Source organism: Ambystoma mexicanum, chromosome 10 (assembly GCF_040938575.1).
Source record: "Ambystoma mexicanum isolate Mex_15411 chromosome 10, UKY_AmexF1_1, whole genome shotgun sequence".
NCBI lineage: Eukaryota > Metazoa > Chordata > Amphibia > Caudata > Ambystomatidae > Ambystoma > Ambystoma mexicanum.
In genome coordinates this window covers 724,143,814-724,157,593 of record NC_090932.1, presented here as the reverse complement: position 1 = coordinate 724,157,593, position 13,780 = coordinate 724,143,814, and the positions used below count along the sequence as shown (strand labels likewise).

Here is a 13,780-nt window from a genome sequence, read left to right as displayed (position 1 = left end):
GATACATTACTCACCGTAATTGTATTTCTGATGCTTGTATCTGCTTAGATTCACATGCGCCCATCCTTCCTCCCCTGGGAGAAGGTGCATAGATGTTATATGAGCTTTCTGTCTATATCTGCTTGGATGTAACTGTGCTCACATTACACTTCATGCAACCTCATGTCAGAACAAAACAATCTGAGGGACCCTGACGCATGAAGGACCATGGGTACAGTGGACGTCACACTCTGGATAGTATTACTGGCACGCCCTGTCGACGTCCCTTTTTGAATTTCGAAAACAACTGTAATACTCTGCAGCTTCCACTAGATGTCGGCCTATGCAAAGCATGTGAATCTAAGCAGATACAAGCATCAGAAATACGATTACGGTGAGTAATGTATCCCATATGAAAGCTGCACTTGATCAGACATTATATTAATAATTGGGATGTGCGGTGCGAAGCACTTGCCGCTTCTTAGCTCGACAACCATGGAGCTTTACTGAGTTGGTACAAATAACGGAGGCTCTCCGTTGGGAACCACTGGGAATCACAGCCCACGTTACGCAGTCAGTTACACACCTGCCCCTTGCACAATTATTCAGCCAAAGTACACCTATTAGCGGCTGCTCAAAGGACAAAGCTCCAACCTTCACCACTTCTCTGTGATAAAGTAAAACAGGTTTACAATTAAAAGCAACAATATTGATGTGAATACTAATCGACTGTGGTGGTCAGCAACCCTAGAGGTAAGTTCTATAACACCTATTCAACCACCCCAGTAACCCCGCTTATACAATTGAGAGGAATAAGCAGATCAACAGTTATCCTATTGGTAATTCTCCTGACAAAGCAACTTATTAACCGGGCAGAAAGGTTTCATAAAAATAGTTAGTCCATGGTTGCTCTCCCCAGATTTTGTGCCGATACAACAGTCGGTCCCTAAATCAAACAAATCGCTTTGCAGTAGATCCTCAGTTATTCTCCAAGGATCGTTGATGGAAAAACCGATACGGGCTATGGCAGGCTATGAAAAGCTTTTAGATCACAATCCCGCTCACACTCCCGTAGCAGCTCCTTTACAAATCAGATACCAGCCAACCAGATCAACATTCTTGAGCAAATATGGATAATTGCGGGCAGTGACAGTTTCTGAATTAAACCCCATTCCCTCAGAAAGTTCTTGGGCAATTACGAATAATTACAGGCTATGGCAGGTTTATGAAGGAAAACAAAGGTTTGATCACAATCCCGCTCACACTCCCGTAACAGCTCTTTTAAAGATCAGATAACAGCCAACAACGTCAACATGCTTAAGCCTTTATAAATAGTTGAGGCCAGTGGCAGGCTAAGAATTAAACCATGTTCCCACGCACACTCTGTAAAAAAATGTTTTAAAAAAAGTTTCGTGAGCAGTAATGATTAGGTACAGGCTATGGGTACATCCGCACTCCTGCACACACTCCCGTACGGTTGTTTAGCAAATCAGCTAACAGCCAAACCAGAGACATCTTGTGCTGTTCCTGTGCAGAATAGCAGGTGTTCCTCAGTCAGTCTCCAAGGAATGTAATGAAGTGCATAAATGTAACAGATTACAGGCTGCAGTAGGCTATGGCTGGAGTGTCACTCCCACGCATACTCCTGTGAATTCTGAAATGTCTCTGCTCGTATCAGTGACAATAGAAATGTTGGAATACATAGTGCGTAGACAACAGAGAATTCTTCACATGCCCAAGGATTTCGATGAGTTGTAAAGAACTAGCCGAAACATATTTGATATTCTAAATTCAGTATCTCCAGAGGGGACCATGTCCTAAATTGATGAGCCCCTTAATCACCTGATCAGCTATCACACCGTCATCTGAATCTCTATCGCACAGATTGCAGTCCGCATTATGTCCCAATACCTTCATGTTTCCCAGGCGTACAGGTGGTGTGAAAATGAAATGACGGTTGCAAGCTAGTATGCTTACCACTGCTGTTCAACTGTTTGAGCAATGTCACCTGAAGCGTATGAGCAGCGCCGGGAGCCAGTCATGAGCCCACTCGCAAACACTCCTGAATACGCTCCGCTTATGCCTGGAGCAAGGATTGTAAGCAGATAGCTCCTCCTCCTCTGCACAGTAACTGTAGAAAGACTGAATGAGTGTTCAGAGCCTGCGTAATACTCGCAAACACTCCCGAATAAAGAGTATATATTAGGGATGTCACACTGACGGCCCTACTCGAGCTGCTCTGACGCTGGTGGCTGTTTTAAGATTTCTGGATCCAGTCTGTGCAAGGAGCTATTTCAGGAGATCAGAAATCTGTTGGAGTGAGGTCATATTCATCAGAAGGATTACCAAAGGTAGGTAATTTGATATTCGGTTAAACAATTACTCGTTTTATAAATGAAATTAACTTTCTAGTTCAAATATTATTAATCAACTGTCAACCAATTTTAATAATAGTTATGCCAACAAATAAGCGTGAACTCTTGTACAGAAATAACCTTGCCAATTTTGTATTCTTTATGTAGTTCATTGTAAAGAATTCAGTTGAAGAAAACATGATCAAAATTCAGAACAGGAAAAGAGAACTTGCAGCAGGGGCCTTCGGAACAAAGAAGCCAAATGCCAGTGAAAGGAAACAAGCCAGAATTGATGAGATTAAGACTTTAATTGACATTTAATTGTGAAGTTTTGATTAAGCAGTTACATCAGTATTTGCAACCACTGCTCCATGCTGTTTGATGAAATAAGTTCAAAACTTGCTGTTACTAATTATATGATCACTGGCTTCACTATGCTTGGACGCATTTAAATTGTAGTTACAGTACATAAGAGAGATACTGTGGTATGCCCTTTTCAATTGGAAATATTCATATACCACTCAATCCATTTTGTGGGTGATATTTCAGCCATGGTTAAGGCAGAGAATTTAGAAGATATTTCCACTACTCATTTGTTATTCCAATGTCTGCAAAATAGCATATTATTTATGTACTGTAAAGTATGTTTTGTAAGAAATGTATGCTAAGAAAGATCTACCAACTTTTCTAAATGTACCCAACCGTCTTATCTGTTAAACCAAAGGAAAATAATTTAAATTGTAGTGTTCTGTATTTTAATTTGAGCTATTTCCTTTTTATCACGTTTGAGAGATGTTCTTTCATTTCAGATACTTTTTTATAAACTAAGCCGTGAGTGCTTGCTTGTCCATAGAGCTCGAATTGTATATGTCAAACTTGCTTAAAGATTATGAATATAGATTTGAATAATTTTTTATGAAGTGTACTCAAGATACTGTCTTAAATGTCTCTGCATGCATAATTGGTAATTAACAGCATATTGTTTACAATGTTGCATTACATTCTTTTAAATTAATATGTAGATGTGTCATATATTTCATAAATCACACCACCTGTACATTTTATGACCTTTTTATTTTTTTTTTAGAAGAGTTCACCCAGTGATAAAACATTCTGAGCACGTTTGCCAAATAAGTACTTACAGTGATTAATTCACTCAGCATATTCTTCAGTGTTAAAATCTCATACAGAGAGGCTGGGGCAATAGAGGTGGTTTCAAGTAGCCAGCATGGTAATCTTATGATGCCCAATACTGCACCCTGCCGCCATACGAAATCACTGTTCATATAACTGAGCACTAAATGGCACACTTTTTTTTCTGCAGTCACTCTTCGAGCACCAAGAAGAGTTTACTAACTTCACCCTTTTTGTTACACACACTTTCTTACTGTCCTCTTTCAGGACTTCTAGCCTAAAGTTCTGTAAGCACTAAGAGGCAGATACTGTCTGTAACTTAGCTGGAAAACGAATATTCTTTTTAGTGCCAGTCACTGCTTAACAGCCAAAGCAATCAGTGGAACAAGCCATCCTTATTACTACACCTGCCCCAGAAAAATGGGTTCCATGTGTTAATATCCCCGCAAAAATATTGTGATACAAAAATATCGCCATATTTTTGCGGCGATATTGACACATGGACCCTGCGGGGGACACCCCTGAAACCCCTGCATTATTTCAAAAGGTGCAGAGGGGAGTGGGCTGGAGTGCCGGCGATACGGTCGCTCTCTTGATGGCCTCCGTGGGACGCCTGCTGCCTTCTGCTCCTTTAAGGTTGTTTTAGCATTTTATATGCCAAGTCAACATTGTGGGGGCAATGAGGAACTCCTGAGGCACCTCCGGCATCATTTAATCCAATCTGCACCAACGGAACCTGGGCGGAATCCATCCCACGGACCAGACTCCAAAATGGCGGACAGAGCAGCACGTCCGGGGCCGCTGGGAGAGTGAGGGGGTAGGAGACGAGACACTGATCCCTGGAGGCCTCCCCTGTTCCCCCTCGCCACCCCGACTCTGGAGAGAGCGTCAGATTCCGACCTTCTCCATACATCAGCCCGCCCGCTCAGTGGCTTGGAGCTGGCGGACTTGAGCTGGACGGCCGCCCAAAGCCCGAGGGGCTCCTCCACTGTCTGGAAACCGACAGGGGACTCCTCCATGAGACGGCCGCCCCAATGCGGGGGTAGCCCTACCTGATCCTGCGCTCCGGACCCCCCATGGCAGCGCTGCAGAGAACCTGCCTTGGCCCCCTCCGGAGCCTGCTGCCGACTCCACATCCCCGGCCCCTGCATCAGGGGGTGGGGAGCCCTCCTGAACCAGCGGTAAGGCTGCACGAGCCCTGCAGAGGCGGCGGGTGCACGTGTGAATTTCTGAGGGTGGGGACGGGGTGGGGAGCTCTGCGGCTCTCCCCTCGCCCCACTCCACCAATTGAGGGCCCACTCCGCCCCGGATCTTCACCTCTGGGGCCAACACCAGGCGGGGGAGCAGGCCGCTCCGCCTGCACCCTCAACCCGGCCCCACCTGACAACATAGGGGAGGACCCCCCCCCGGCTCCTGAGTTCAACCTGGCAGGGGGAGCCTAACGTAACAGCAGGGGGAGCCCATGCACAGGGGGGCTGGGAGGCTCTTCCTTTCCCTGCTCCTGCCAGTACCATACAAATAACTGTGCACCTGAAATGAAACAGCCCGGCCAGGTCTACAGCATTGGGCACCCCACTTCACCCTTGCTGGAAGATTTCACGTTCCCCAGAGGCCTCCACTGAGCGGATTGAGCCCAGCGCTGCCTCAAAAAAGAAGAGTGAATAGCCTTGATGGTACCCCTGACCCTGCACTCCCGGTGACTCTCTCCCTCCTCAATCCTCTCTTCCTGACCAGCTCCTGGGGTGCCCCGGCCCACGTCCTAGCACACTTCTCTCTCCCATGTGCTTCAGGCAGCTCAAGTGAGCCTCTTCATCACCCTCACTCCCCGAGGGAGTAAAATTCCTCTCTGCCAACAAACCACTGCTCCCCAAGCAACTAGACCGACGTGGGAACGGTATACGGACATCCATCTTCAGGCCGATTGCCCAACTACGGTATTCCATCCAGAAGTCATTACAGCATCCCTGCCACGCACAAAGAACACCATAGACATCGCTGTGAGGTTATCAGCTTATAAAAGTAAGAAACGGGAGCTTCCTGCTCCAGCCTCGCCAAAAGGCTCAAAGGGGGGGCGGGGGAGAGGACCATTGCGACCAAATACGACATTAAGGCATTCATGACAGATATCAAAGCCGAATTCAGATCTTGTATGACTGAACTCTCCACAAAACTAGAACACACCAACCAAAGAGTGACTGAAGCTGAACAAGGTCTGGGGGAATTGGAAGACCGGTCCCAGGACCAATTAGCTACCCTAATTGAAGTTCAACGCTCAGTCAGACTCCTACAGTACAAATGCGAGATCTTGGAATTCAATCAGGAGGACCTTGAAAACAGCGCGCGTCGCAACAACCTCCGAATTCGAGGAGTCCCGTCCTCAGTCCCAGATAACAAGTTGGCAGACTGTGGGCGACCTCTTTCAGTCTCTGCTCCCACAATTGGGCAAATCACAACTGCTTCTTGATCGAACCCACAGACTGCGCCCCCGCCGGGGGGTGGAATCAGACTGCCCTAGATGTAATCACTAGGGTGCACTTTTTCACTACGAAAGAAGCCATTTCAGCCATCGCTCGGTCTAGGGACAAACTCTCCTTTCAGGGCTCTCCCCTCCAGATCTATCAGGATCTATCCCTCCTCACCTTACAAAAAAGGAGATCCCTCTGACCCTTGACGATGTTCCTCCAGGATCAACAAATCTGTTACAGATGGCTATTCCCTACAGCCCTACAATTCACCTATAAGGGCACTCTGATGAGGACCAGTCAAATTGAAGACGCATAAAAAATCATGCAGCCAACCTCACCAAAATCCCAATCACCCGCAGCCTCGGAACATACTGCGGAAGCAGCCCTCACATCACCTCAAAAATCGAGCCAAAACACATGGTCGAAGGTCCCAAGATAGAGGAAGAGAAGATGAGCCTGCACAGAAACATACAGGTATGCTGCCACTTTAATCTCCAAACATCTTGAAGCCCAGGACAATTCCCTGGTCTGCCCATAGATCAATCCTACAAATTGACACAGACTTAGACAACCTAGTTCGCCCAATGAAACTCTACCACCTAGGAAAACACAGAGAAATCCACACAGCAGAGGCAGCGGGCCATTCCCCCTAAGGCTCATGCCCAGTTCCGAGGTACTGTACAGCTATCAGTCCTCGGAACGCTACGCAATGTTTGTTCCTTGTTTTAGCCATGTTGGCTTCGATCACTTGTTCGGCCCAGTTGGCATGGGGTGGAGCCAGACTTACGAAATTGCCCACCCCCCAAACCCCACCCAGTTAACGCTTGGTCCTCCCGTTGGGGAACTAAGCTAAATACTTCACATGCAGAGTGGAAGGCGCCTATAACCGTCTTACATGTTGCCTGACTCAGACCCACCCCACTCCCCCTTCCAAACCTGACAACAGCTGCTCCTCCCATTCAAGACCACCTCATTCTGAAATTCCTCTCCTTAAACGTCAACGGACTGAACTCTCCCGCTAAGCGCAGATCAATCCTGCAAAGACTCAGAGATGAATATGCGGCAGTAATTATGCTCCAAGAAACTCACCTATTACCAACCAACATACAGCATTTACACTCGACACATTTCCCAAAACAGTTTTTTGGCACCAAAAAAGGAGGTACAGCAATTCTGTTCAAGAAAGGGCTAAACCCCCCAAATCAGTGCCCTGAAGGCCGATTCATAGCAATAAAGTACCTGCTCCTGGGACAGCTATATTAATTTGTAGCAGTATATGCCCCCAACATGGGTCAAGCTGCGTTCTATGAAACCTTGAGCTCCACCCTCTCCTCCTTTCCAGAGGGCCAGATAGTGATTGGGGGAGATTTCAACGGGGTCCCGGACCCAACTCTAGACAAATACCACCCGTCCTCTGTGGGGGATTTTACTTTGGCATTAGCTCTCTTACAGCTTTTCAGATCCCTTGAGGTGGTAGACTCATGGAGAGTACTCCACCTCTCAGAAAGAGACTTCTTCTACTCTTATGTGCATAGGACTTTCTCCAGAATAGACCTCCTCCTGACCTCACCACAACTGCTGGCATTCACCAACGAAGTAGCCATAGGCTCCCGAATAATCTCGGACCACGCGCCAGTATCCATGGAGATTTGGGAGCAAGACCCTGCCCCAGCAGCCCGATGCAGATGGATACTGTGATCCGATGCTCAACGAGATGCCGCTATGAGACTCCATAGCAACGGCAATCAAACCCCAACTAAGACACTTCCCCTGCTAACACCTGGGACGCTATGAAGGAGGTAATTCGGGGAGAGCTCATCGCTCAGGGGGTAGCTTTCCATAAGAACAGAAGGAAAACACGCCTAATTCTCGAAGAAGACCTCCGAAAAGCTGAAGAATCCCATAAGGAGAGAGGCTGGTCTGCAAAAACTCAGGGGGCTATCAGTATAGCAAGAAAGAATATTGAAGCACACTACGCAGAACACACTGCCCATTCATTAGCAAAGACCAAGCAGTTTTATTATGTAAAGAGCAATAAAGTAAACAAACTCTTAGTGGCCAAACTTGCAAAAACCAGAAGGAGAAACCCAATCGTCAGATTACGAGACCCACAAAGCAAACTACATTACACCGAACAGGACAAGCAATGATTAGCAGCAGACCATCTACTGCGGGTGATGTCTGCCCCACCATGGGATTTGGCAGAACAGACGGAATACCTACGGAAGGCAGACCTCCCCCAATTGCGAGGCGCAGCTCGAGACATCCTAGATGCGCCAATCACAGGTGAGGAAGTGGACTACTCCACCAGATTTTACAAGGTCTTTAAACCACAATTGCTCACTCCACTAGTAGGCCTCTTTTAATTCCTTTAGGATCACAGGTATCATAACCCCCTCTATGCAGGAATCAATCACCGTCCTCCTGTCCAAGCCAGGAGAAGACCCAAGAAATCCTGCGTCATACAGGCCGATTGCATTGCTAAATATTGATGCTAATATCTACTCCAAAATTCTGGCAACACGCCTATCTCGAGTTATGCCTGACATAATCCATCCCGACCAAACAGGCTTTATCAGAAACAGATCCACAAGCGACCACATCCGCACAGCACTACATTTTGTGGATCTAACTTCCCAAAACTCTCAAAAACTGGTCCTCATGGCTCTCGACGCAATCAAAGCGTTCGACAAAGTTCGACAAAGTGGACTGGACCTTCATGAGACTTACCCTGGAAGCCTTTGTATTTGGGCCAGAGTAGAAAACCATGATCCTAGCCAACTACCAAGCACTGAAAACCCTCCTCAGAATCAACGGCTCCCTCCCCACCCCGATCCCCCTGACCTGTGGCACTAGACAGGGCTGCCCTCTATCCCCACTCTTGTTTGCATTGATCATGGAACCCTTCGCTCAGCGGGTCAGGCTAAACAACCTTATCAAGGGCCCCCGTGTCAGCTCCTCTCCACACAAAATTGCGCTGTATGCAGACAATGTCCTATTGACTATCTCTGAGACCCACTTTTCGCTGCCACACGCCCTGGTGGAAATAGACAGCTATGGTAGAGTAACTGGATTCTCGATCAATTTTAACACGTCAGCGGGCTTGGGGATAGGCTTAACTCCGGCAGACAAGGTGACCCTAGCGCCCATGAGTCCAATCCAATGGAAAACGAAGGCTATCGCATACCTGGGAGTCCAAATCCCAGATGAGCCAAAGATGGTCTAACAAGTAAACGTCCCCCCCACTCTTTAAAGAACTGGAAGCCAACCTAAAGCGCTGGGCATCTCAAGAAATATCACTGATGGGCCGTATTACCGCCTGCAAAATGAACCTGCTGCCCAGATTCCTATACGCTAGCTCAACACTCCCAACCATGATTCCGTTGCCTGCCCTTTGCGGCCTACAGAGGAAAATGCTACAGTTCATTTGGAGGGGGAGGAAAGCCCGGATCCCTTGGGGAACAATGCTAGGCAGTGCAAGACTTGGCGGTCTGGGGGGGTCCCAGACCTGCAAAGATATCAAATGGCGGCGCAACTAGCATGCACACAAGCATGGCAGACCCTCACAAACTGCCCCAGCTGGGTGGAACTGGAACAGTCGCACCTGCCAGTCCCCCTATGCTTCCTCCCACACATCCCACCCCTGATGCGGAGGCCCTGGCAGGGTCTCCTCATGTCCACCAAACATACAGTGAACATCTGGGATAGAGCTCTGAAACAGAAAGGGATCCCGAGAGGACTGAGCCCCTCCTCTCCAATATTCCTCAACCAGGCGTTCTCACCCGGAATGCACCCCCAAAACTTTAAAAACTAGATAGAGGGGGGGCCTAGAAGCCCTAGGACAGCTCTTTGAAGGAGGATCACCTCACACTTTCAAACAATGCAAAGGAACCTTCCGGCTTCAAGAGAGTGACAGATTCACCTATATTCAGCTGCGTCAATGGTGCTCCCATCTGCAAACCCGCCAAGCAGCGACCCAAGCCTCCACAGCCCTGGAACTAACTCTCAAAGATCTCCCGACCCGGTGCAAAATATCAATTCTGTACAGGTGCTTCCAAATGGATTTCCTAGCCTCAAGAACCATATCTATGGCACAATGGGAAGCAGACTTAGGACACCCAATAGAGGACTAAGCTTGGGTGGACATCTGGACTCGCTCGCACCCACTCCGCATCGGCATGTATCACTAACAGAGAATGCTCCTACAAGATCCTGCTACGGTGGTGTTATCCCCCCTTGAGACTCCATCACATGAACCAAACCCTCGACCCAACCTTCTGGAGACGGTGCGGCCAAGTGGGATCATTTTTTCATATATGGTGGACCTGCCCTAAGGTCCAGAACTTTTGGAAACAATGTCTAACTGTCATCAGAGATCACCCAAACGACAATTCCTCTGGAACCTGAACCTATTCTCCTGTGGTCTCCTGTCCCAGGAATCTTCCCACGATCAGGAGCCAAAGCCAAGTTACTATCCCAGTGTCTCCTAGCGGGTAGAATATTGGTTGCCCGCACATGGAAATCCGTTGAGGGCCCGCTCATGCCCCTCTGGTGGACAAAAATATGGGACGTGCTGATCACAGAGAGGGTAACGGCAGCCAGAGCGTGCCGGCTCCATCGCTTCCAAAACATTTGGGGACCAATAATCGACTATGACCAGGATTTCCCGGCCCTGACCTACAAACCGCAACTGTCAGAAGGACCTCGAGGGCGGACTCACGTCTTAGGCGTTTGGGGAAGGTACAGGGAACTTCGACACCTACTCGGGATAACCAACTGTGGGGGGAGGGGCGACAGAGGGGAAATATGAGATGACTCCATAATAAGGTTTTACATGTTTTGACTCTGTCTGGTTACCACTCTGCTTGTTCCAAAAATAAACATATTTAAAAGAAAAGGTGCAGGGGACACCCCCGCAACCCCCTCTCACACAAATTATCCCCCCAAAAAATATCGCCCATGGCGAGACAAACGGCCATATGTACAGCGATATTTTTGTTGGGGATATTTTGAAGGCATACCGAAGAATGTTCCTCCTACTCCTCTTTCCATTGCCAGTATGACCTCCTACTCCTCTTTCCATGCTCATGGGTATTTCCATCCTACTGTGGTGGTACCAGTGCATTATGACTAGCATAGTTTCACAAAGGAAAAGGTACTTGGCACACTCTCCCAAGCAAACTCGTTCCTCAGACTTTGGTCCTGTTCTTCTCGGCGGAGGGACCTTGAGTTTTTCTTTAACACACTTAGAAGTTCAGGCTCTTGGCGCAACAGAAAACAATTTGTACAAGGAAAGGTTAAACATTACAAACTAATGTACACAATAAAACAGATTAGGATATCTGAGGTGACAAAACAACTGTAAAAATAAATGGGATCCTAATATGTTCTCGAAAGGAACCAATGAGAAAAATAAAAGGTATGTAATACCAAGGCGATACATTTTTGAGTCAGGTGAGCTACGATTTAATTTCTGTCATCCGTCCAGGACCGTGAGGGGAGGGAGGTGTTAAGAGGCCTCTGGAGTATGCTAACCAGACCTTAGGGCAGCCTGCAGTCTCCCTGTGGAGCTGCACTGCAACACTAACTATCAATAGGCTGCAGTCCAGTGGAGATTACAACTCATGACACCTTCAATAAGGGTGAGACAACCCCTTAAACTAGAGACTGAGAACCAAGTGGAATAAGACCCTGAGAATACCATATAAGAAAGGTACTAGAACCCTTTAAACCTGGAGTTTGATGAAACCAGTTACAAACTTGCTGGTACTAATTGTGATCATGATCTATGCTTGGATGTTTTTGGATTGTAGTTACAGTATGCAAGAGAGATACTGCTGTATGCCCTTTGCAATTGGAAAAACTCATGTGCAACAAATTCATTTTGCAGGTGATATTTCAGCCATGGTTAAGGCAGAGAATTTAGAAGATACTTGCACTACTCATTTGTTAGTACTATTCCAATGTCTGCATAAAAACATATTATGTATGTACAGTAAAGTGTGTTTTGTAAGACATTTTTGCCAAGAAAGAGAAGAGACCCTGAAAAGATGAGGGAAGAATGGTGTACGAACTCTTTTAAGACAAGCTTGCAGGTTATTGCGTATCCTGCCAGGACAGACCGACTGCAGTATTATTTTTGTGGAATCTTTTATTTGGACACTCTTTAACTTCCCTGAGATCTTCATTTTATTAGTTTGTCCTGAAGCACTGCAAACGTTCTACACAGTTACCATCCTGGCAACTTTGGTAAAGTTAAAAGCCTTGGTGTTGATTATTTTGGCTATGACCTGTAGACAGCCACACATAAAGGTTTGTTATTCAGATCCTTGTGTAAGCCATTTGTGTTGATCAATGTCAAACATTTCATAGCATCCATAATTGGCCTCTTGGGTGAAAGTGTAAACAACCGTACTGGTGGCAGATAGAAACAGAAGATTACAATGATCACATCCTAGAAATTATCTATATGGGTTCTTGTGGGGACAATGAGAAGGTAAGCTTAGTCAATGGACAGAAGGAATCAAAAATGAAGATAATCTAATGGCCACAGCCTGAGTATCAATATTTGACTGTTTTGATCTTTCGTCTGGGAAATAAGTTTCTGATGCTGACTTCTGGTGACCCCTCCTAAGCCTAGGCCTTCTTGCTCTGTTACTGTGTATTGATCTTGTACTATCAGGCTTTCCCAAATCTTTGTGCCTCCTGCCATAATGGTCCTTTCAATACTCAAGTTTCTACTTCCACACCATCATTTATCTGTTACATGATTATTGACCTCTAATTTTCCTTTCCCCTCTAAATGTGCCCCATAATACTGATATTTCTTAGTCACTATAGAGTTAGATGCTAAGAGTTGTCTACTCCCAAATCTCTACCCACCTTAATCTCTATTCCTACCAGCACACCACTTGATCTGGTTTTCCTCCTGCTCACGCCATAGACTGCTCTTCTTCATGTCACCAACTCGCTTCTCCATGCTCGTCACAAGTCTTCTCCAGCATGGAGTCTTGCATGGATTCACATGCTCATGAATATTCCCCATGGTCAGGCTAGTAATCCTCAGTAAAAAAAAAGAAGGCAATTTCACTTTAGACTATAAACTGTCTCCTCTATATCCAATCATTGTCCCTTGGGTCATACTGCATCCAGCCAATGACACCCGTCCTCCTATGCTCCACCCCTGGTAGCCATCTTCAGATTTTTTTCGCATGCTTCTAGTGTTGGGAGTCCTCATGCGTCACTCCTCGAATTCTGTAGATTTGTTGGTGCTGTTTTGGGATATTTTGATTGTTTTTCCTCCATCTCTTCTTTGTCTACCGTCACACAGTGACTATCGTCAGCAGGGACCCGTGTCAGCGAAGATAGTCTTTTCATTGTTGGATCTTCTCCCTGTGACTTCGACAGGCCCAGGCATGGGTCTACATCTTGCCTTGACCATGTCCGATGTGGCGAAGAAGAGTCACTTCAGGGCCTGCGAATCCTGTGCCCTAAAGAATTATTTTTTCGATGATCGGCAGATCAAGTGCCTTTGTCTCCACCCGTATAACGATGCAAACAGATGAGATCTGCTGCAGCTTCTCGTCAAAGACCAGGAAGGATCGGCACTGAAAACTAGAGGATTGGATCGATCAGAAGGCCTCTGATGTGGCCTCCGGGCGCCCTCATGCCTCATCCAGGAACAACAGGTCCCATGAGCGTGCTCCCTATGACAAGAGGTGGTTGAGGTCTTTTGAAGGGATCTAAAGGATGGCGAAACACCACTCTACATCTGGTCCCTCGAAAGTCGCTGCAGCTTGCATGATGAAGTGTGTAATGTTTTAACCCACTAGGCTATGCCCTGCAACA

At 46.8% G+C, this 13,780-nt stretch overlaps 1 protein-coding gene across 3 annotated transcripts in view; it reads left to right on the top strand.

Moving 5' to 3' along the window:
- HLTF (helicase like transcription factor) overlaps nt 1-3,348 on the top strand; it is a 1,760,895-nt gene extending 1,757,547 nt beyond the window's left edge. Inside the window, exon 26 of one of the 3 annotated variants that reach the window (XM_069618321.1) lies at nt 2,502-3,348. In XM_069618321.1, coding sequence (XP_069474422.1) covers nt 2,502-2,654 — 153 coding nt within the window. In that variant the 3' untranslated portion in view covers nt 2,655-3,348. The remainder of the gene's footprint in view (nt 1-2,501) is intronic. The other 2 variants (XM_069618322.1, XM_069618323.1) reach the window with 2 other exon arrangements.
- Nucleotides 3,349-13,780: the final 10,432 nt, after the last annotated feature.